We start from the raw sequence: 20,458 nt of genomic DNA, 5'->3' as shown, positions 1-20,458 counted from the left end.
GAACCTGTCGCTTCGTGTGTTGCTGCTCAATGTTCGCCCTTACGGTGTGTGTGTGTGTGGCTTTTCCTGACACGGCGTTGGTTCAAGAATGGAAGCAAACCTACAGCTAAAGCTGTATGGATGGCTCATACGTAGCCTCTTGGCGAATGGAGTGATCGTTTGTTGCTTACCTCACCTATATGTACCCGGTATTTGAATGTGCATGACATCCGTGGTGAAGTTGTTTTCGCTCCTTATGACTGAAGACTTCAGCGATGAAGTTGCTGCATTTTTCACACGTCGCAGGAAAATTGTTTGCTCCGTGATTGGCTAAGAAGCATATTTTCAGCGAATCCGCTGGCTCAGTTTCGGTGACTCATCTTTCAAAGTGGGCGTAATCGGACAACAATCTTCAAGTGAGCTGCAGAGCATTCCCCAATTTGCCTTGCCGCGCCAAGATGTCCGAGTTCAAGTCGCGCCAAGTGTCCAAGAGCTTCCAGGCAGGCGAAGTGAGCGACGGAGCGGGGGCGCATGTGCACCGCTCGATCGGGTCTCCGCGTCTGTACAACTTCGACCCGTTCCTCATGCTGGACGAATTCAACGTCGGTCTACCTGGCGGCTTCCCAGATCATCCACACCGCGGCTTCGAGACCGTCACGTACGTGTTCCCAACATCCAAAGGTGGCATGAGGCACGAGGATTTCATGGGCAACAAGGGCGAGCTCCGATCGGGAGATCTGCAGTGGATGACGCCTGGTAGAGGAATTGTACACGCGGAGATGCCCACGAGCACCGAGCCTGCACAAGGCCTGCAGCTCTGGGTCAACTTGCCCAAGGACAGGAAGATGATCAAGCCTCGCTACCAAGAAATCAGACGGGAGTCGGTGCCCCATGCGTTCAATGCAGACAGAAGTGTGGAGGCCATCGTGTTCGCTGGAGAAGTCTTCGGCTACAAGGGGCCAGTTGAGACGGAGGCCCCCGTGACATATGTCCACTTCATTCTCAAGCCTGGAGCTCGGATGGAGTATACTATCCCAGAGAGCCACAATGTGTTCGTGTATGGTGTTTCGGGAACGGGAAAGTGTGCGGATACGGATGTTCAGGAGCATGAGGCGATTGCGATGGGGGACGAAGGCCACGGAGTTCTGCTGACGGCGGCAACGAATGATAACTTGGAGGTGGTAGTGATCACTGGGGTTCCTCTAAACGAACCTGTGCACCAGTATGGTCCATTTGTGATGTCTTCGAGGGAGGACATTCAAAACACCCTGCGGGATTTTGATCTTCGCACGAATGGATTTGAAGATGCTCATGGATGGAGATCCGAGATTGCCCCGCGTCGTCGACACCGCTAGTTTTTATTGATTTTTTCGCACAAGATCCAGAATATATTTGCGCATTTCCAGTATATACGAGAGCGATGCTGTACATGACTTTACAGATTTACTAGTACAATGAAGTATTAGCGATACATGTACTACGTAGTATTATACACCATTTCTCAGGCAAAATGGTTGCTTTCTCAACCAAAGTGGTGCGGGAAGGTCTCGCGCAACATAATACTGCGACGAAAAGGGGCATTTTTCAACCAAAGTGGTTTACAGCTGTTTGTTTCCCAAGCAAAATGGTTTGCTCAACCATATGGGGCTAAAACGGACGAGTCCACGTCTTGGGCTTGGCCTGTAAGAATCAAAAGTTGCTATTTTTCGACGCAAAAAAGCTTAGTTAGAATGCCCACGTCACGTAGATCACGATAGACCCCTCAAATACATTCACAAGGCTGTTCAAAGCTACGTTTTGACTTCTTCAAAATGGCTCTAAATCCTCGATGATTGTGAAACCACTTTGCTTGGGAACAATTTACGACAAAACCACTTTGCTTGAAAATACCTGGGAAAAGTGATATGAGGTTTTTCCCGAAAAATGATTTGAACCACTTTAGTTGGGAAACCAACCAGTCTGCCTGGGAAATGGTGTAGATGTTCCTAGGTACTATTTCAAAACGAAGAGTAAGCCAGGCTTGGGGGATGGTGGGTCTAAACCAAAAGTGACCGCCCCCGCAGTTCGAGTGGATGGAAGCTCCTTTCTAGAAGCTTCCACAACCACCCTACATCTGCTCTATCCTATTATGTCCTTAACAATGCGAATGATACCTACGGTACTGTTACCTCTCTAATCTGATACACTCACCCCTTCCTCAGATGAGGGCTGCGTCGCTTCGTCCTCGCGGCTCTTCAAGGTACAGTCGTACTTAAGACAGATGGCTACAAAGCCAACTGAAGTTATCCTTGCCAAGTCCGTACTTAACGGTCATTACTCGATTGGACGTGCACGGCGCAACAGTTGGAGCTCTCGGGCGACTTCTGTGGCGGATTCGTCCTGCGCTGGCTGGTGGTGTACTTCCCCGGTCGGAGCTGGATAGGTCCTGCCAGCGCCACCGTCATGACGGTCGAGTTCGGTGGCCTCGGCCACACACAGGCTGGGGCGTCGCCTCCTTCGGAGCCCGGGTCGCCCTCGCGGGCGGCCCTTGACCAACTCGCTGCCGCTGCTGAGCGCGCACCCCGCGCGTCCCTCTCTTCGCCGCGCGATGCGTCCGCTGCACTGCTGGCCTCACTGCCTCCGACGGATGACTTCGACTTCGACCCGGGGCTCGTGGATCCATTCCTGCTGCTGGGTGAGGACGGCGTTCCGGTGGGCTCGCGTGGCGCCCTCTCGCCAGCGCCAGCGCGCGCGCTCGATGAAGATGAAGGTCCTAGCGATCTCGTGGACCTGGATGCTCTCCTGGCTGAGCCCGACGACGACAGCGAAGACGTGGTCGTCGACCAAGGTAGTCCGGCAGTGCCTCCTGCTTTGCCAGCCTCGGTGTCCACCGTGCCTTTGGTTGTGGCCTCGAGCAATGTAGATGAACCGGCGCGCCTGCTTCAGAGACTTCGTTTAGAGCCTTCGTCGTCGCGACCCGCGGTCCTACGCTTCGCAGTACCTCGGCTAGGCTTCAGTCTTGCAGGCCTGATGTTGAGACTCGTGTTGCTGCTCCAGCGACACCGTCACGGTCAATGGAAACGCAGATGGTTGTCTACCACAACGAGCCTTTGCCTCGACATCCTGAGCGCCATCCGGGAAACAACCATCGCAATTACTATGATCCATCGGCGCCTTGGGACCCATCGCATGAGTATGGCTTCGCCTACTTCATGGATCGCCACGGTGACCCTCCCAATCGGTCGTACTTAGTGAAGTGGGACACCAAGCCGCTTCAACTGTCTTGGGTATGGGAAGAACGGCTTGCTGGGTACCCGGAGTTGAAGGACCACGTTGACAAGTGGGTTGCTACTGGACGTCCCGACACGTTCTATTGGTACGCGGACGAACACTTTGGTGGTGCGGGTGCTTCGGCGACTGGTCGGTGCTTCATGGAGGCTCTTCACGCGGCGTGTTACCATCTTGACAACCCATCGCTCATTACGGATGACCACTGGGAACGCTTCGAGAAGCAACACAAGCGCGAGATGACCTACGGCGTCAAGCGGGAAGATATGGCTGAGTTCTTCAAGTTCTAGGAGCGCGACTGTGTTCCTTTGGACTACAACGAGCTGTACACGTCGCGGCAAATCGACTCGTAGAACTCGCTTGCTGATCTCATCGCCTTCGTTCGCCGTGAGAAGCTGGACCGTGGATGCTCCCTCGTGTGCGCGGGTCAGCACCGCCTCGATCACTGCTTCGTTTTCGTGGTCCGACTTCACCGGGGTCCGTTGATGGCGTATGATGTCTGGGAAGAGTTCGAAGATCCACCCTGTGGAATGGAGCGATTGACGAACATCAAGTGGATTGACATCGTCAAGGCCATCTATCGCATCAAGGAAGGGCCCAAACCGGAACCACCACGCGGGAAGCGACTCACCAAGACTGAGAAGAAGCGAGCGAGAGAGGCAGCGGCGAAGTCAGCCAAGAACGCTAAGAAGAGAGCCAAGAAGCGCAGCCAGGGAACCTAGAATACATGTGGCCTTGAGCTCCCTTTCATTGCTTTCTGGTTCGTCGTCTTCGCTTCAAACGACGTTGGGCTTCGAATTCCGCGATCAAGTCTGGCACTTGCTTCAAGTTTTCAACCGGCTCCCAAGTAGGCTTCTCTTCGCCCACCCACTCCACAAGGTGTTGGGTCCGTCGTTTGTGGCGACGTTTCCCTAGGAGTCGACGCACAAGTTGACCGACAGTGCCATCCGCGAGGATGACGTCGTGCGGCCGTGACAAACGACTCGGTTCCTTGTAGGGCTTCAGCGAGCCAGTGTTGAAGACTGGATGTAGCTTGTTACCAGCCTGGATGTTGCACTCGTAGGCATAATAGTGGCTCTTCCGCACGATCGTGTAAGGTCCAATCCACTTCGGTCCAAAATTGGTCGAATTCGGCAAGCCAGAGTGCTTTGGGTCGAGATTTTGCGTGCTCAAGTACACGCGGTCGCCAGCGTCAAAGACTTGTTCTTCACGGTTGCGGTCGTAGACATCACGCATTCGCTCCTGCGCCTGGGTCAATGCTTCGCGACAACTCAGCAAGATGGCGGCTTGGCGCTCATGGAACTCCGCTCCTCGTCGACTCTTGGGAATGCTCTCCAACTTCTCGGTAGCAAGCTGAAGATTCAGCGGGATGAATCCCAGTTCGGCCTCGAATGGCGCTAGCTTCGTGCTGGAGTTGACCGTTGAGTTGACGGCAAACTCAGCGTTCGCTAGATGAAGATCTCAATCATCCTGAAGTGGACCAACGAAGCAACGAAGATACTCCTCCAGCGTTCGATTCATACGTTCCGTTTGCCCGTCGCCTTGAGCTCGGTGAGCCGCGGTCATGCTCAGCTTCGTCCCGATTGACTTGAAGACGTGTTGCCAGAAGGCGGACACGAACTTCCTGTCGCGGTCGGAGACAATGTTCGTCGGCATGCCGTGGAGCTTCCAAATGTTGTCGATGAAGAGTCGAGCCACGCCTTCCGCCGTCACCTTCTTCGTAGTTGACACAAAATGGCACCGTTCCGTCAACCGATCGATGACAACCCAGATGGAGTCGACGTCTCGCTTCGTTCGCGGGAGATCCGTGATGAAGTCCATGGAGATCGACCTCCACCATTCATCTGGGATGCTTAGTGGCTCAAGCCAACCAGGAGGCTTCGTTAACCGAGGCTTGTTTCTTCGACAGGGCTCGCAGTCTACGATAAACTTCTGGATGGACTTCAGCATCTTCGACCAGTTCCAGCGGCGCGCCAGTGTCAAGTATGTTCGCTCAGCACCAGGATGGCCGCCGAAGTTGGTGTCATGACACTCGCTGATGATTGTCTGCCGCAACTTTACATCGTTGGGCACGACAACGCGCGGAGCGTCGTCTGTGGGTGTTTGATACCAGAGCAGTCCATTCGCTTCGGTGTATCATCGGTACTTCTTCTGCTGGTTGCGTTCACGCTTCGGTTTCGAGCTGGAGTTGCGCCGCTTGATCGCTGTGAAAATGGCCTGGACCTCGCGGTCTTTCTCATACGACTTCTTAATGCTTGATATCAAGTCGGAGTCGCCAGTTACTTCGCTGATCGCCAGACCGAAGGATGTATCGTCGAAGCTTGTCACACTCAAGTCGTGGAAGAACTTCGTCTCCGGTTCCAGGTCTGGTCTTCGGCTCAAAGCGTCTGCAATACCATTCTTCGCTCCAGGTAGATACGAGAACGTCGGTTGATACTCCGCAAGGATATCATACCAGCGTGCTAGTCGGCGGTTGGCCATCTTCTGTGTGAACAGGCCTTCGAGACTCTTGTGGTCGGTCTCCACAATTGGCGGCTTGTCCAAGCAGTAGATCCGAAACGCGGCCAGTGCATGAACGATGGCTAACAACTCCTGTTGTTGCGTTGGGTAGTTGAGCTCCGCAGACTTCGTCTTCCGACTGGTGTACGCAATGGGACGCTCGACACCATCGACGACTTGAAACATACGGCGAACTTGCTCGCGTCCGTCCGCAGATGCATTGGCTGGCTGAAGTCCGGGAGATGCAGCACTGGTGGGTTGCACAACCTCCACTTCAACTCCTTAAAGTTCCTCAACTGCACGTCGCTGAAGTGAATCTTCGCGTTGCGCTTGGTCTTCTTCTTCAGGAGGGCGAACATGGTTGCCGTGAGCGAAGCGTATTCCGGGCAAAAGCGTTGCACGTAGCCAGTCAGACCCAGGAAGCTGTGAAGCTCCTCTTGGGTCCGCGGCACGGGCCAGTCTTTGATGGTCTGCACCTTGTCGGGGTCCATCCGAACTCCGTTACGTCCCACGAAATCACCAAGGCATGAATCTCGTCGGCGCAGAAGACACACTTGGACAGTTTGACGTACAGCTTGTTGTCACGCAAGATATCCAACGTCTCGCGCAGCGCCTTCAAATGGTCTTCGATCTTCGGCGACTTGGTGAAGATGTAGATGTCATCGTAGAACGACTTCGTGTTCTTCAAGTCTCGGAACAGCTTCGAAGTCAACCGGTGCATTGTTGGTGGCGCGTTGCAGACTCCCATCGGAAGTACAAGATACTCCCACAGTCCGTTTGGCGCCTGGAAAGCTGTGAACTTGATGTCTTCCTCCCGCATGCGCACTTGGTAATACGCGGACATCAGATCCATAGTGGAGAACCAGTACGCTCCAGACATGGCGTCCAAGATGTCTTCCTTCCTCGTCATCGGGGTGCTCTGGCGCACAGTGTTTGAATTGAGATACCGGTAGTCGTGAACGATTCTCCAGCCGACTGGTTTCCGGACACAGAATGTCGGCGCTGCGTGAGGACTGATGCTTGGTCGGATGAGCTTCTTCTTCACCATGTCTTCGACCCAACGCACGATCTCACGCTGCTGCTCAGGAGACTGGCGCCACTGTTGTCGGTACATCGCCAGATTTGAATCCTTCACATCGATCCGATGCTCAATGTCGCGCTTCTCTGGTAAACCTTCGGGCAGCTCAGGACGGAACACGTTGTCCTTGTACTCCGTTAGGAGGTCGAAGGCTGGATTTTCACGGAAACTGTCCCAGTCTGTTTCCAGATAGCGCTGTGCTTTCGCACTACCAACATTGTCGGGTTGGTCTCGCCGTTGCAGTGAGCGTGCAACTTGCTTGATCGTCTCGTTCGAGAGGACCAACATAAAGTCGGGCTCCTCGGCCGACTTGGTCTTGATTCTCAGGAACTTCCGCAGTTTCTTGCGGGTGATGTACTTGGTCTGCACACCACTCTCGTCGACAATACCCATCGTGAACATCTTCTCCACGACGGTGTCTTTGCCCCTGGTACTGCTTCTTTCGTCGGCTTCTCGTGCAGTACTTTTGCGCTCTGACATCGCAACGTCGTCTTCTCCAGCTGAACACTCGCCAGCTTGCGGGTCATCTCCTCGTCGTCTGCTGACAACGGTCGGGGTCTCCTTCAGCACTGCGTCGCGAACAGCTTCGCACGTGGACTTCACACCCGTTTCCAGCGCGGCGCCTCGACAGGAATCGGGTCGTTTCGCCGAAAGGCCTTTCGCCTCGACAGATCTCCGAAAGCCCGGAGGCAATCACCGGTCCGCTTTCCTCGATCGGTCCACAGGTGTCACCTGTCCGCTCCCAGCGCAGAGTCTTCTCTCTCGTTCCTTCGATACGTCGACCTCTCTAATCAATCTGGGGCTGCTTGTCCTCGAAGAAGGGTATCCCGAGGATGCAGTCGAATTCGTCGGGTATCGCGTAGACGACGGCGACACACTGGTACGCCTCGTCCACACCCGACACGTGGATCTTCAAAGGCAGAACTTCCAGCTCCGTCTCCACGATTTGGTTGTCTCCAAGCTTCACGTGAATGCTCTTGTCGCTGAACTTCGTCATTCGAAGCTGGTGCTCCCTGACCCAACGCTTTGACACGTAGATCGTGGTGGCTCCACAGTCCAGCAACATGCTGCGTGTAGCGAGACACTTGTCACTCACGCTGATCTCACCAGTTACTGAGAACAGCGGACGTGACTTGTAGACCAGAGGGTTTTCACACAGAACGTTAAGGCTGATATTCTCAATCTTAAGTGTTCTGGTTACGCTCTCAGCCATGACAGGACCCTCCTTCACTGACGTGGTTGCCCGTTTCCCTGTTTCTCCTGCTCTTTCTTCCAGAGAAAGCAGTTGGTCTTGATGTGACCAGGCTGCTTGCAGTGGAAGCAGGTACGACCCTCGGCGCATTTGGGCTCAGCTCTCGGCTTGAAGCGGCATTTCCTGCGGAACGGCTTCCCCTTGAAGGGTTTACCTTGGGCGTGAGGTTGATCAGCCGACGAGAACTTCTTGTCGCGCTTGGGTTGACGGTCGCGAGCTTCTTCGACGAAGTGAGTCACCTCGTACTTGACAGCCAAGTCCATAGCGTCGCTCAGGGTCTGGGGGTTCTCGAGCTTGACGTAGCTGCGCGTGCGAGGCTTGAGACCGTTCGCGTAGCACAGCACTTGGTCGAGTACGCTCATGCCCTCCACTCTGAAGATGAGAGCTGAGTACTCACCGTTGTACGTCTCAATGTCTGCTGCCTGCTTGAGTCGCTGAAGCTTCTCGCGCAGGACAGCCTGGTAGTTCGATGCCTCGAAGTGTTGGAGCACATGCTCACGGAAAATCCCCCACGTGTGCTCCTCGCTTCGAGTCGTCGACGACCAGTGCAGGAACCAGCCGGAGGCAGGCTTCTCCATCGCCGACCCCGCGATTCCTGGTAGTCGGGTGCTTGCGTCTTCGATCGGGATGTTGTTGATTCGACAGGCGTTCTCGATCTGGAACAGCCATTCGCGGACATCCTCCCCTCGCTTGCCGGTGAACTTCGGCAGGTTGCTCGGCACTCGCGTGGGGTCCGCCATCGCTTGGTTCAGCCGATCGATCTCGGCGCGTAGTTGGGCAATGGTGGGCATGGGCTCCTCGTTGTCAGGTTGCTGGGACCAACAAGTGCTACCAGTATTTCAAAACGAAGAGTAAGCCAGGCTTGGGGGATGGCGGGTCTAAACCAAAAGTGACCGCCCCCGCAGTTCGAGTGGATGGAAGCTCCTTTCTAGAAGCTTCCACAACCACCCTACATCTGCTCTATCCTATTATGTCCTTAACAATGCGAATGATACCTACGGTACTGTTACCTCTCTAATCTGATACAGGTACAGTACGATTTTCGGAGGATTTCGGGCGTAAAGTGCTCAGGCGTTCACTACAATCCGCACCTGCAACCAATCCCAAGGAAGCTCGGCTTTACATTTACGCGAGCCCGAACCAGTTTTTCTCCTGCCATTCTACTTTTCGACCGCTACTCCGCAAGCTCAAGTCCTACCGAAGATGTTCACTCCGCGTCAAATCGCCAAGAAATTCGTGGCCCACGAGCGAAAAGAAGGCGTCGGCGCTCGCGTCTTCCGATCCATCGGCTCAGCTCGTCTTCGCAATCTCGACCCGTTTCTCGTCCTGGACGAGGCTAGCGTTGGGCAGTCCGGTGGGTTTCCTGACCACCCGCATCGCGGGTTTGAGACTGTGTCGTACGTCTTGCCCACATCCAAAGGTTGCGTACAATAAGCCGCCCGCAATCCGGATTAAGAGCTTATATAATCTATGAAGATTTCCTGGGCAACAAGGGTGAGCTGCGTCCTGGAGATCTGCAGTGGATGACGGCTGGACGGGGAATTGTACACTCTGAAATGCCCAAGAGCCACGAGCCTTCGCACGGACTTCAACTTTGGATCAATCTCCCCAAACACCGCAAGATGATCGAGCCACGTTACCAAGAAATCCTGCGTGAGTCGGTGCCGCATGCTTTCAACGAAGACAAGAGCGTCGAGGCGCTCGTGTTTGCGGGTCAAGTGTTTGGGAAGAGCGGGCCAGTTGAGACCGAGGCGCCTGTCACCTACGTTCACTTCATGCTGAGCGCAGGCGCGAAGCTCGAATACCCCGTCCCGGCAAGCCACACCGTTTTCGTCTACGCCGTGGCTGGAACAGGAAAATGTACTGGTCACTCGATTGTCCCGCACGAGGCCATCGTGATGGAGAAAGATGGCGACGGCGTGCTTCTTACGGCAGCGAAGGACGATAAGCTGGAGGTGATCGTGATCACTGGCGAACCCTGGATGAGCCAGTGGTGCAGTACGGGCCGTTCGTGATGAACTCGGAGGAGGAAATTCGTCAGACGTTTGAGGATTTCAGGATGGCGAAGAACGGGTTCGAGAACGCTCGCTCGTGGGTTTCGGAGATCGGCCAGCGCCGCTGGTTCGTTTTGCTAGGTGGAACAACGCAGCTTGCATAGTGTTGGAAGTTTAGTTCATGACTTTTCGAGATACACAGGGGGGTCAATTTGCCTCCAACAGCAAAAAAAAGTTTTCAATTCATGGTATCTCTGCTTTTCAATACAGCAGCGCCAACAGTATGAGCAAATGGTATAACCAATTTGAAATTTTAGCAACACAAATTACCAGATTCAAGGGCTTCCTTCAGGCAACACCTACACATCAATGGAAACTACGGACCAAACATCTAGCAAGACCTGGCATCCGCGATCGCCAACAGTGCGTCCACGTGGCTCGCCCCACCCACGCAATCCAGACTGGAAGTCCTCCAAGGCCAAGATGAGACGTGCGTGCCGGTGGTGGATACTTTCGCCAAGCGAAGATTGCGCTTACCACCAGAACGAGTGACGTGGCAGTCAGCCCATCTCCCCCGCCATACAAAAACCAAGTCAACCAAAAGCGACACATCATTCTGCTCGCGTAATCACGCATTTTCCGCCAATCGCGTCGCTCCGAGCGGCTATGCGCATCAAAAGCACCTCAACTGCCAAAGCCAAAAGTCAGTCGCATCGCTACGTACCCCCCTCCTCCTCAACTCTCTCGCGCCCGGCCTCTCGCTGCCCATTCCCGCTTTTGCCTCCTCAAACGCAACAGCCTCCCACCCACCCCCACCCACACAGCAACCACGAGCTCCCTCAAGTCCGCGCTCTCCAAGATGTTCACGCCCCGCCTCATCGCCAAGAAGTTCGTCGCCCGCGAGCAGGGCGAAGGCGCCGGCGCGCGCGTGCACCGCTCCATCGGCACCACGCGCCTGCGCAACCTGGACCCGTTCCTCATGCTGGACGAGTTCAACGTGGGGCTGCCCGGCGGCTTCCCGGACCACCCGCACCGCGGCTTCGAGACCGTCACGTACGTGCTGCCCACGTCCAAGGGCCACATGTGCCACGAGGACTTTCTGGGCAACAAGGGCGAGCTGCGGCCCGGCGACCTGCAGTGGATGACCCCCGGCAAGGGCATCATGCACGCCGAGATGCCCAAGAGCGAGGTGCCCGCGCACGGCCTGCAGCTCTGGATCAACCTGCCGCGCAGCCGCCGCATGATCGAGCCCCGGTACCAGGAGATCAGCCGCGACACGGTGCCGCACGCCTTCAACGAGGACAAGAGCATCGAGGCCATCGTGTTCGCCGGCGAAGTCTTCGGCAAGCGCGGCCCCATCGAGACCGAGGCGCCCGTGACCTACGTGCACTTCATGCTCGACAAGGGCGCCAAGCTCGAGTACCCCATTCCGGAGACCCACCACGTCTTCGTGTACGCGGTCTCGGGCACGGGCAAGTGCGTGGACCACTCGATCGAGCCGCACGAGGCCATCGTGATGGAGATGAAGGGCGACGGCGTGCTGCTGCAGGCGGACGAGAACGACAAGCTCGAGGTCATCGTCATGACCGGCGAGCCGCTGGAGGAGCCCGTCGTGCAGTACGGCCCCTTCGTCATGAGCACGGGCGACGAGATCCGCCAGACGTGGGAGGACTTCCAGATGGCCAAGAACGGCTTCGAGAACGCGCACTCGTGGGCCTCGGAGATCGGCAACCGCCGTCGTTAGAAGCAACGGCGTCGGGCGCTGGAGAGAGTGCGCCGAGTCGTAAGAACATGATCTTGAAATGCCCACAAACCGCAGGCGATATATATTATGCATACGTAGTAGGACTACGAAATGAATGATTCTTTTTTTCAAATGTCGGAATACCACCTAAGCTTTCGCGAAGCTTTACTTGAGATGGTCCTGTAGTTCGAAGAAACTTTTCGTTTGCGGTGTTAGACGACTAAACAACAGCGCTATTGTAGTTTTCTGAACGACAAGCGAGATTATTTTTCTTACGAGTTGGGGGTGCTAACCGAGAGATGTTACGGGGAAGAGTGGCTGCCTATTCAACCTTCCGTCGACTTCAGCTCCAGTGGTGAGGCGCGATGCCAGACTTCCAGCCATGAGCAGCTTCAAAGCCGTTTGCACGCAGGTCATAGTCCCACAGCGTCTGCTCAATGCCTTCACGCGAGGACATGACGAACGGGCCGTACTGGAACACAGGCTCGTTCAAAGGCTTACCCGTTTTAGGAATAATCTGGTTACTCAATCTGTGACGTGTGACAACGACAAGATGGCTACAGCCAGACATACAACCATTGCTCCGTCCTCGAGCTTCCACGGCGCTGCCAAGACTCCTCCTCGTGACCATCAACCGAGTTGCTCGCAGTTGACAATGCACTCCCGTTGCTGCTGCTGTCGGTCTCCGAGAACGACAACGTCCTCGGTTTCTCGTCTAATTCGACATCTTGTCCTGTTGCAGTTGCAGCTCTGCAGAGTCTGCAGTCGCTCGAGTCGGCGGGAGGAACATCTGAAAGTGGATCCACTTGTGTCTGGACGCTGACGGCCAGCATGCAGACGTCGTAGCGAGGGGTGAAGAAGTCGCCAGTGTAGCCCATGGCGTCGTCTTCAGACTCGCCGTCGGACTCGGACACGACGGGAAGGAGCGCGAAGCTGTCGTCGGCTTCTGCTTCAAGCTGCCGCTGCTGGTAGCTGCCGGCTCCGTCGTAATTGTCATCGTCGTCATCGTCCTCGTCGAGATAAGTGGGGGTGTTTGCAAGGCGCTTGTGTTCGCTGCCGTCAAGGATGCGATTGAGTAGCCAACAGGCCGTGACGATGGCGCCTGCAGAGCCTACAGCTATGATCGTCCTGGAGATCGCTCGCGCCACTCGATATTGCATACTGAGGCCTGCGCGCCGCTGCTTCTTTTCCGCTTTGAGAATCGCGAGGCCCATGGCCATGACTGGCCGATGATCCCAGTAATGGTGCTAGTTACTGGAGCGGTGGGGTCCCGAAGCTTCCGCCAGAACAACATCCAGTTCATCTATTAGCAGCACGGAATCTGATAGTCGGTGTCAATGTCCATCGAAGCGGGTCGGACAACTCTGCGGTCAAATACAGTCGTCGAGGTGTTGCTTACAGCTATACGTTACGTGCAGTTCATAATTACATCGAGTCGGACAGCATCCTAGCCCCACACGAGCAGCAGGGAGCTCCTTCGCTGTCGTTCCTCCTCGTCGTCGCTCGTCGGGTTCTTGCAGTCGTCCTCGTCCGACATGGAGAGAGACCCGCGCAGCTCCATGGACTTGCGCTCCCGGACTTCCCCGGCGTTGCGGTACTTCCTCTTGTCCTCGCATCGGAAGTATAGATTCGCACGGTCGGACTGCCAGCCCTGCAGGTTGAGCTTGTTCGCGAGCCGCTCGCCTCCTTCGAGCAGTCCTCGCTCCACGCTCGGGTTGTCCAGCTCGAGGAACAAGCTCAGTGCTAGCAGCACCTTGCACACATGAGCAGCCTTGAACGGGGCTTGGTAGCAGCGGAAGTGCCGCACACGGTAATTGGTCCGCAGTGCGGCTAGCAGCGTCTGCATCAGCGCCGTCAGAGCCTCCGACCGCTGCTCGAACACGTGCTTGGACTGGTGGTTGAATAGCGTCCGCTTGGGGAACTCGATGCCGCCCAATACGGCGAATAGCGACCAGAACGGGCACGACCCCAGCGCGCAGCAACACGCGCGGACGTTCTTGCAGTCCGTGAGGTGGTGCAGCTCGCGGTACAGCGCTCGGCACTCGCTGTAGGTGCGCGCGACCTCGTGCGCCACCGGCACGTCGTGCGGCTCGAGAGTCGCGGCGTGGTCCAGGTCCTGGCGCCGAGCTGCAGCGAGTCGCTCGTGGTGGCTCCGAGACCGCGGCCGCAGGGCGAACACGTACGCGGGCGAGGACGAGGTCTCTCCTCCATGCGGGTTTACGCGCGCTATCATCACGTCGATCTCACGCAGCAACTCGGTCTTCATGGGTCCTACGGGGGCTGGCGGTTGGTTTCCTGGAAGTGCTAAAATAGCGAGCGCTAAGTGATGGCCGCGGCATGAAGCGATGGCCAGCGAGCGCTTCACACATCGCTCCACACAAGTTCACACGAAGGAATTTGCGTGTGTAACTGAGAGCCTATCCAGCGCCGTTTCGAAGTGACGAAATCTCAATGCGCACTGCTTGCAAGGACCGCTGTGGTGTTGGTAATGGGCAGTGGACGCGGCAGTAGCTCGGAGATGGTTGTCTTCCGAGCAGCACGACCACGAGCCATCCATAGTTCTCGTGTATGTGCATGTATTCCACTAAGTATTACTTTAAACCTAGGAACTTTTGTGTACACGTGGATAGCAAGCCAGAAGCCCCACTTCACGACAACCAAAGTGTCGAGACGTTCATGGAGGTCTTGGTCGCTGGCACTACATGTACATGTACCAGTACCAGGTGTGGCTGCGCGACTCGCCACTGGCGACTAGGCCCACAAGGTCTTCCTAGCGCTGCTCTGCTAGCTGGAACATACTTCTCACGCTGTGTCATCCGTGTGGTCGCCCCTGCACTTACAGTAATCGAGGGCACAAGTCGAGACTCTCGAGACTCTCGACTTGTGCCCTCGATTACTGTAAGTGCAGGTCTCGACTCGAGACTTGTTTTTGACTGTGACCTGAATCAGGTCTCACATCTGACATCGTGCATCCTCAAGGAACTCGTCGCGCTGGTCGCGCCAAAAAGGTTCGCTTCCGTAACACGTCATTAGCGGGCAGCCACACGCCCGGGCCAGAGGCGGGCTATATCGCCAGCACCTCTTCCCGCCGCGGGTGATGGCGCGCATCTTGCGGGGGGGGAGAAGCGTGATGGCGCCACCACCGGCCATTCCGGAACTTCACGTCGAGCACGCAGAGCTGCTACACGATCCATTCCTTGGCGCACCGCGCGGACATGACGATCACCACCCGCATCCGTGGCGAGCTGTTCGTGACCCAGGCGCAGTCCTCAAGCGACGAGCACCACCAGAGCTCGGACGACGCATCACCGGCCAGCCCGCAGCTCATCCGCTTGCCACTCACGCGGCCGCCCGACGGCCCTGCCAGCGCCAAAAAGCCCAAGAAGAAGGCCAAGCGCGCGCTCAAGCAGCCGACCAAGGTCAAGGCCGAATCGAAGACATCACTGCTACTGGAAGATCGCCAGACGTCGCACCGCCACGGACTGCCGTGGACCACTGAGGAGCATGACCGGTTCCTGCAGGGCCTGGAGCGCTACCCGACCGGCCCCTGGAAGGCTGTCGCGGCCTTCGTCGGCACGCGCACGCCGCGCCAGACCATGACCCACGCACAGAAATACCGCCAGAAGATCCAGCGCCGCCGCCGCGGACTGCTGACGTCGTCGCGGCAACCGGTGCCCCAGACCTCCGCCGCGTACTGCGGGTTGGTCATCACCACCAGCGCCGAGGACTACGAGCAGACACCACGCGTCAGCAGCAGCAGTAGCAGCAAGTCCCCCACTGCGGTGGATGTGGTGGGCGACGAGCGGATGGCGCCGCTCGAGCCCAACTGGTTCGACAAAGTGCAGGTGGGCGAGCTGGACGCCGCCTTCCGCGCTTTCCTCGAGGTCTACGACCCCACGCTCTTCCCCATGGAGGACGACGCGCAACCGTCCGTGGCCAACACGTTCACTGGCGACACGGACTGCAACGTCTCCACGGTGGAGGACTGCATGTCCATCGCTCTGTAAAGAAAGATGGCTACATTCCATGTTAATCAAATAGCGGTAAAATTAAATGAAATTCATTGGCTAACATATTCGGTAAAATGCCACTGATTGGTCGAAACTTTTGCAATTGGGTTACGTCAGACTTCTTCCGCCCCCCAGCCATCATCACTTCATTCACTCACTTGCGCGCACCGATCGATGATTCCGTCGCAGTCGACTGTGAACCGGCTGCTGAAGGCCCGACGCGCGGAGGTGGCGACTGTGGCGGTCGCCGCCAAGCCCACAACCGTGTTCGACAACCAGGACGTGACGGCGCCCTACACTCAGTACGTCTTCAAGCTGCGCAGCGCCAACGCGTCCAAGGAAGAGTGGAGGTTTAGGAAGCGCTACTCGGACTTCTACGCGCTGCACCAGAAGCTCAAACGCGGTAAAAAGCAGTGGCAACAAAGTTGCTTGAAGCAGGGCGAGGCCTTTGAGACGGTCGCCAAGTTGCTGCAACAGGCAGCGGGACCCGAATTCCCGAGGAAACACGTCCGTTGTGACACAAGCGCCATCATCCACGAGAGACGGCGACAGCTCATGGACTACCTACGCACGCTGTTAGCTGTGTACACGGACCTGGAGGTGCTGCTCGGAGCCCCGGGCAGCTTGAAAGGCAACTTTGTCGATGACGTCGTGTGTCTCAACACGGTGTTGGTGGAGATCCAGCGGTTCCTGGAGATCCCGCCCAAGCGGAAGGAGGTCGAGGCCAAGTTGACACGGGCAGTGATGGTTCTGCAAGACGTGACGGCGACTCCAGAGGGAGGAGGCGGGTCACTTCAGTGCTGCATTTGCCTCGGCAACAGCAACCCTGCCGATAAAGAAGGAGACGGCAAGGAGATGGCGCAGTTGCCGTGCGCCCACGTGTTCCATGAGGACTGCATTATCCACTGGCTCCAGTGCGGCTCGACATGTCCTGTGTGTCGCCGAGCTGTCGGACACGCAGCAAGTCGACGAGTATCGATCCTGTAGTCTGTCCTCCCAAAAGTTTCGGGGGGCGTTGGTATGTTGCGTAGGATAGCGTTCATCAATGCGTTTTTGCCCGAGTGAAGCTGCATCTGAACCGGGTTTCCAGGGAGGTTTCCTTATCAGCAAACTCTTGCCACGCGAAACCGCGGGGAGCTGCCCACACCGATGAGATCCCATGTGTGTCGCTCACGTTTGCTTGAGACTAAAGCTGACTGCTATCAGCGCTCGTGTTCTTGATGAGTGATGGTGGGCTTAGGCCGCGCAGAGCAAACTTGGCCGTGCAATGTTGACAGAGCGTGGACTTTGCATGGATTTGCATTGTGTCTTTTCGCGGGCACTCGAGTATCCACCTTGGGCACCTTGGGGGGGGGGGGGCTTATAGCGCTTCGGGGCTCGACCGAAGTGCTAAGGGCTCATCGCCGCCAGCCGTGACTAAGAAGGCCAAAGTGATGGTCAGCGCGAGGGGATCCGCGCAATGCTAGCACGCCGACATCAACGCAGAGCTGGCAGAAAACGAGTCGTTTTAAACGACTGAAGATGGCTGATTCATGGTAAGTAGTTGGCTCGCGAGCTTTGAAGTAAGATCAAAGTAGCCTGAAGGTTTTTGGTCAGCTCACCAGCAAAAGCAATCGTCGGCAAAAGCAGCGTCAGCTCGTACCGTCATGTGTGCCCTGAAAAGTTTTCATTGAAAAGTGTCCTTCGAGGACATCGTCGTCATCTGTGCCTAATCTTCTTAGCGCAGTTAAGAATATCGTTTTTCACAGATCCTGTTGTATTTTGTGTATTTTTCTACTAAAGACTGCAAAACCAAGTGTAAAATGAGATACTAAGATGTGATTTTGTTAAAAGGGTATCAACGTATCAAAATTCAAAAATCTGGATATTTTCCCGATGAATATCCAACTGCGACTATCGAAGCGCGAAAAAGGCAAAGGATAATCCACGCATATCGGCCACATCGACGAGCTCATCGAGCTCATGACTCCGACAGTGGAGTGCTGAGCTGCGTAGCAATGCTGAGCATGATCGCGTCGGCCATTATTGAAAAGCTCGAGAGCCGGAGACAGCACCTCGAAACCTCAAAAGCTCACTCACTACCACTACAACCACAGATCCAGCGTCTGGTTTCACTTCAACTTGAGCAGACACTTCTCAGCAGCAGCGATCCCAACTACCAGCAGCAGAGAAACAAGTGACCGACCACCCGAATGACCATCACGCGCAGCGTCCAACAGGAGTTCCTCGACGACGAAAGCAAGAGCCTCATCTGCATCCCATGTTCCTCGACCAGCACGCACAGCTCGCCGATGGCGAGTGCTGCGTTGCAACCGCGTGAGCCACCGGCAGCCATCGGTCTTCATGTTCCGCTACCGTCGCTGCTTCAGATGCCATTGCCGTTGCCAACGCCATCCGCCAGTCCGACGCGTACTGCCGAGTCCACGAAGGGCGAGCGCTGGACCGAGGACGAGCACGAGCGGTTCCTGCTCGGCATGGAGATGTTTAAAGCCGGGCCCTGGAAGAAGATCGCCGGTGTTGTCGGTACGCGCGACGCGCGGCAGACCATGAGTCATGCGCAGAAATACCGACAGAAGATCAAGCGCAGCAAGTTGGGGCTGCCGACACCCGAGCACGCGCGGCGTGTTGACCACGGCGTTGTCGCTACCTCCTCCACCACCAAAAGGATACGAACGATGGTGTCCACTGACGTCGCGCCAACAGGTGAATCTCGCGCGCGGAGTGGAAGGTCTCGACATGTATCACTCGGTGACCAGTTGCCACGGGAAGCACTGGATGCGCGCGAGCGCGTGACCGAAGAGCTTGCCACTGGTCTTATTCCTGCGGAGACCATGCACGCGACCAGCACTGCCGCCGATAATGTGGGCAGCAGCGAACGCACATCCGACAACGTACATGTAGTGGTCGGAGCAGCCATCGGACGCGCAGAATCTCCGAGCCAAGCGCCGTCATTAGACGCGGCGCTGGAGCCGCTCGACGCCAATGTTTTGGTGGTGCAGGACAGCTGGCTCGGGCCAGACGAGTTGTGGGCGTTTCTCGATGGCCGCCCTGCGTCGGAGCTTGATGTGGCCGGCGCGTGCAGCAGCAGCTAAGATTGCGAGATGACGGCTATCAGTAATCGATTAAAAGAACGGGACGGGTGTGCTTCGCGCGAGTGAAGACACGTTGCGGCAGGCAGTCTTAGGCAATGCAAAGTGTGCCTTCCTCGATCTGAAGCAGCGAAGTCCGAGCGTGTGCTCACGTTAGTTTGGTGTTTCCATATCTCGGAAGCAAGTGTGTGGCAGTTCTAAACCAGCAATACAAATACGAACGGTCTCAACTGGCACGAGAAGTCAGCACGGTCCGGCACTGGCCCCACTTCAACATGCACTGAAGAGACCGCGCCACGTGACGACGAGCTTGTTGGTAAAAGGGAATGCAAAATTCATTAGCGCAGCTGAGTGGCAGGCGGGCTCCTGTGGCTGAGCGCGGGCGAGGGAGCTCGCCGACAAAGGCTCTGTTGCCCGACGTTGCACTGCTCCAAAGAAACCCAGACAGCGGCAACAAAGTAACGTGCTGCAACAGCTGGAAGCTGTGCGTGCTAATTCAGTTCAGTCTGTTGCTGCTGAAGCTGCAGCATATTGTTATTGCAGCGCCTCGACGCTAAGGCCAACACAGCGGCGAGCAAGACCCGATCCGGTTCGGCGTCGCCAAGTCGCTGGATTTCGGCTCGATAGCTTCGCTATGAGCAGCAACTATGGAAAACCCAGGTTCCATTCCTTCCATATTGACCCCGGATTTTCTTCTACAGGAAGTCCAGCGGTCGCCGACTTCACAGCTGTATGGACCAGAGAGCACGGACTACTGCAGTGATACACTACGTGCTTCCGACCAGGTAAACAAGCGATGTCTGCCTCATTCCGCGTTTCGCCGCGTATCGCCCACATCCCAATCAGAAGGAAGCCATGGCCATCACTGCCGACGTCAAGAGCCAACTGTTCCAGCCCGCGACCGCGGGCGGCGAGCTCATCCGCCTCGAGTCGCCTCCGCCGTCCCCGGGCTCCAGCTCCAGCTCCTCGGACAGCGAGAAGCTGTCGCCCGGCAGCACCAACGGCCGCGCGTGGACGGCCGAGGAGCACAACCGCTTCCTCGAGGGCCTCGAGCTGTTCCCGTCCGGCCCGTGGAAGGAGATCGCAGCCCACGTGGGCTCGCGCACCACGCGCCAGACCATGACCCACGCGCAGAAGTACCGCGAGAAGATCGCGCGCCGCAAGCGCGGCCTGCGCTCGTCCGCCAAGACCGACTCGCGCTCGCTCAAGCGGCGGCGCGACCAGAAGCAGCACAAGCGCGACGCCGCGTCGCCCTGCTCGGTGGCCGCGCCCTTCGCGCCCACGTCGGCCCGGCGAGGCGTGGACCCCATGGACTTCCATGGCTGCTTCATGCCGGCGCCCATCGTGACGCTGCCGAGCCAGTGCCAGCAGCAGCAGCAGCAGCTCTACCCGTACGGAGCAGGCCCTGAGGCCGAGTTCTCCAACTTCGCAGCCATGCTCTGCGACTTCGACCCGCTGCCCATGTCCGAGGAGGAGATCGACCTCATCCTCGAGGCCGCCATGGTGCCGGGCCCCGTGCACCACCACACGGGCGTCGTGCTATGAG

The 20,458-nt window shown here is 56.8% G+C and overlaps 10 protein-coding genes across 10 annotated transcripts; 7 read left to right on the top strand and 3 right to left on the bottom strand.

Annotated features, from left to right (window-relative positions):
* Window positions 1-437: 437 nt before the first annotated feature.
* PHYSODRAFT_558268 (pirin-like protein) lies at window positions 438-1,334 on the top strand (the record flags this gene model as incomplete). Its single annotated transcript, XM_009523883.1, has 1 exon — window positions 438-1,334. One exon carries the CDS (start codon window positions 438-440, stop codon window positions 1,332-1,334), a length of 897 nt encoding a protein of 298 aa, XP_009522178.1.
* A 1,836-nt stretch (window positions 1,335-3,170) lies between these two features.
* PHYSODRAFT_493077 (hypothetical protein) lies at window positions 3,171-3,536 on the top strand (the record flags this gene model as incomplete). The annotated part of the gene is made up of 1 exon (XM_009523882.1): window positions 3,171-3,536. The coding sequence occupies one exon, from the start codon at window positions 3,171-3,173 to the stop codon at window positions 3,534-3,536; it is 366 nt and encodes a 121-aa protein (XP_009522177.1).
* Window positions 3,537-4,810: 1,274 nt separating this feature from the next.
* On the top strand, window positions 4,811-5,275 carry PHYSODRAFT_496856 (hypothetical protein; the record flags this gene model as incomplete). The annotated part of the gene is made up of 3 exons (XM_009523881.1): window positions 4,811-4,878; window positions 4,936-5,142; window positions 5,224-5,275. 3 exons carry the CDS (start codon window positions 4,811-4,813, stop codon window positions 5,273-5,275), a joined length of 327 nt encoding a protein of 108 aa, XP_009522176.1.
* A 2,775-nt stretch (window positions 5,276-8,050) lies between these two features.
* On the bottom strand, window positions 8,051-8,866 carry PHYSODRAFT_495032 (hypothetical protein; the record flags this gene model as incomplete). The annotated part of the gene is made up of 1 exon (XM_009523880.1): window positions 8,051-8,866. The coding sequence occupies one exon, from the start codon at window positions 8,864-8,866 to the stop codon at window positions 8,051-8,053; it is 816 nt and encodes a 271-aa protein (XP_009522175.1).
* An 831-nt stretch (window positions 8,867-9,697) lies between these two features.
* On the top strand, window positions 9,698-10,090 carry PHYSODRAFT_298019 (pirin-like protein; the record flags this gene model as incomplete). Its single annotated transcript, XM_009523879.1, has 1 exon — window positions 9,698-10,090. The coding sequence occupies one exon, from the start codon at window positions 9,698-9,700 to the stop codon at window positions 10,088-10,090; it is 393 nt and encodes a 130-aa protein (XP_009522174.1).
* Window positions 10,091-10,859: 769 nt separating this feature from the next.
* Window positions 10,860-11,943, top strand: PHYSODRAFT_543238 (pirin-like protein). Its single transcript, XM_009523878.1, has one exon. The coding sequence runs from the start codon at window positions 10,929-10,931 to the stop codon at window positions 11,811-11,813; it is 885 nt and encodes a 294-aa protein (XP_009522173.1). The 5' UTR covers window positions 10,860-10,928; the 3' UTR covers window positions 11,814-11,943.
* Window positions 11,944-12,156: 213 nt separating this feature from the next.
* On the bottom strand, window positions 12,157-13,033 carry PHYSODRAFT_327716 (pirin-like protein; the record flags this gene model as incomplete). The annotated part of the gene is made up of 2 exons (XM_009523877.1): window positions 12,157-12,343; window positions 12,387-13,033. The coding sequence occupies 2 exons, from the start codon at window positions 13,031-13,033 to the stop codon at window positions 12,157-12,159; spliced, it is 834 nt and encodes a 277-aa protein (XP_009522172.1).
* A 227-nt stretch (window positions 13,034-13,260) lies between these two features.
* Window positions 13,261-14,079, bottom strand: PHYSODRAFT_298016 (hypothetical protein; the record flags this gene model as incomplete). The annotated part of the gene is made up of 1 exon (XM_009523876.1): window positions 13,261-14,079. One exon carries the CDS (start codon window positions 14,077-14,079, stop codon window positions 13,261-13,263), a length of 819 nt encoding a protein of 272 aa, XP_009522171.1.
* A 949-nt stretch (window positions 14,080-15,028) lies between these two features.
* PHYSODRAFT_327714 (hypothetical protein) lies at window positions 15,029-18,915 on the top strand (the record flags this gene model as incomplete). Its single annotated transcript, XM_009523875.1, has 3 exons — window positions 15,029-15,790; window positions 16,013-16,737; window positions 18,033-18,915. 3 exons carry the CDS (start codon window positions 15,029-15,031, stop codon window positions 18,913-18,915), a joined length of 2,370 nt encoding a protein of 789 aa, XP_009522170.1.
* Window positions 18,916-19,767: 852 nt separating this feature from the next.
* On the top strand, window positions 19,768-20,448 carry PHYSODRAFT_253332 (myb-like protein; the record flags this gene model as incomplete). Its single annotated transcript, XM_009523874.1, has 1 exon — window positions 19,768-20,448. A coding segment is annotated over one exon (681 nt), but the record flags the coding sequence as incomplete, so codon positions are not given.
* Between the last annotated feature and the right edge of the window lie 10 nt (window positions 20,449-20,458).

Source organism: Phytophthora sojae (genome assembly GCF_000149755.1).
Source record: "Phytophthora sojae unplaced genomic scaffold PHYSOscaffold_3, whole genome shotgun sequence".
Lineage (NCBI taxonomy): Eukaryota > Oomycota > Peronosporomycetes > Peronosporales > Peronosporaceae > Phytophthora > Phytophthora sojae.
Note: the sequence above shows the minus strand (reverse complement) of the source record. Positions and strands in the feature narration are given on the sequence as shown.

Bases quoted from the DNA above. Each gene is read 5' to 3' on its own strand.
- PHYSODRAFT_543238 (XM_009523878.1), top strand. From the start codon at position 10,929: ATGTTCACGCCCCGCCTCATCGCCAAGAAGTTCGTCGCCCGCGAGCAG.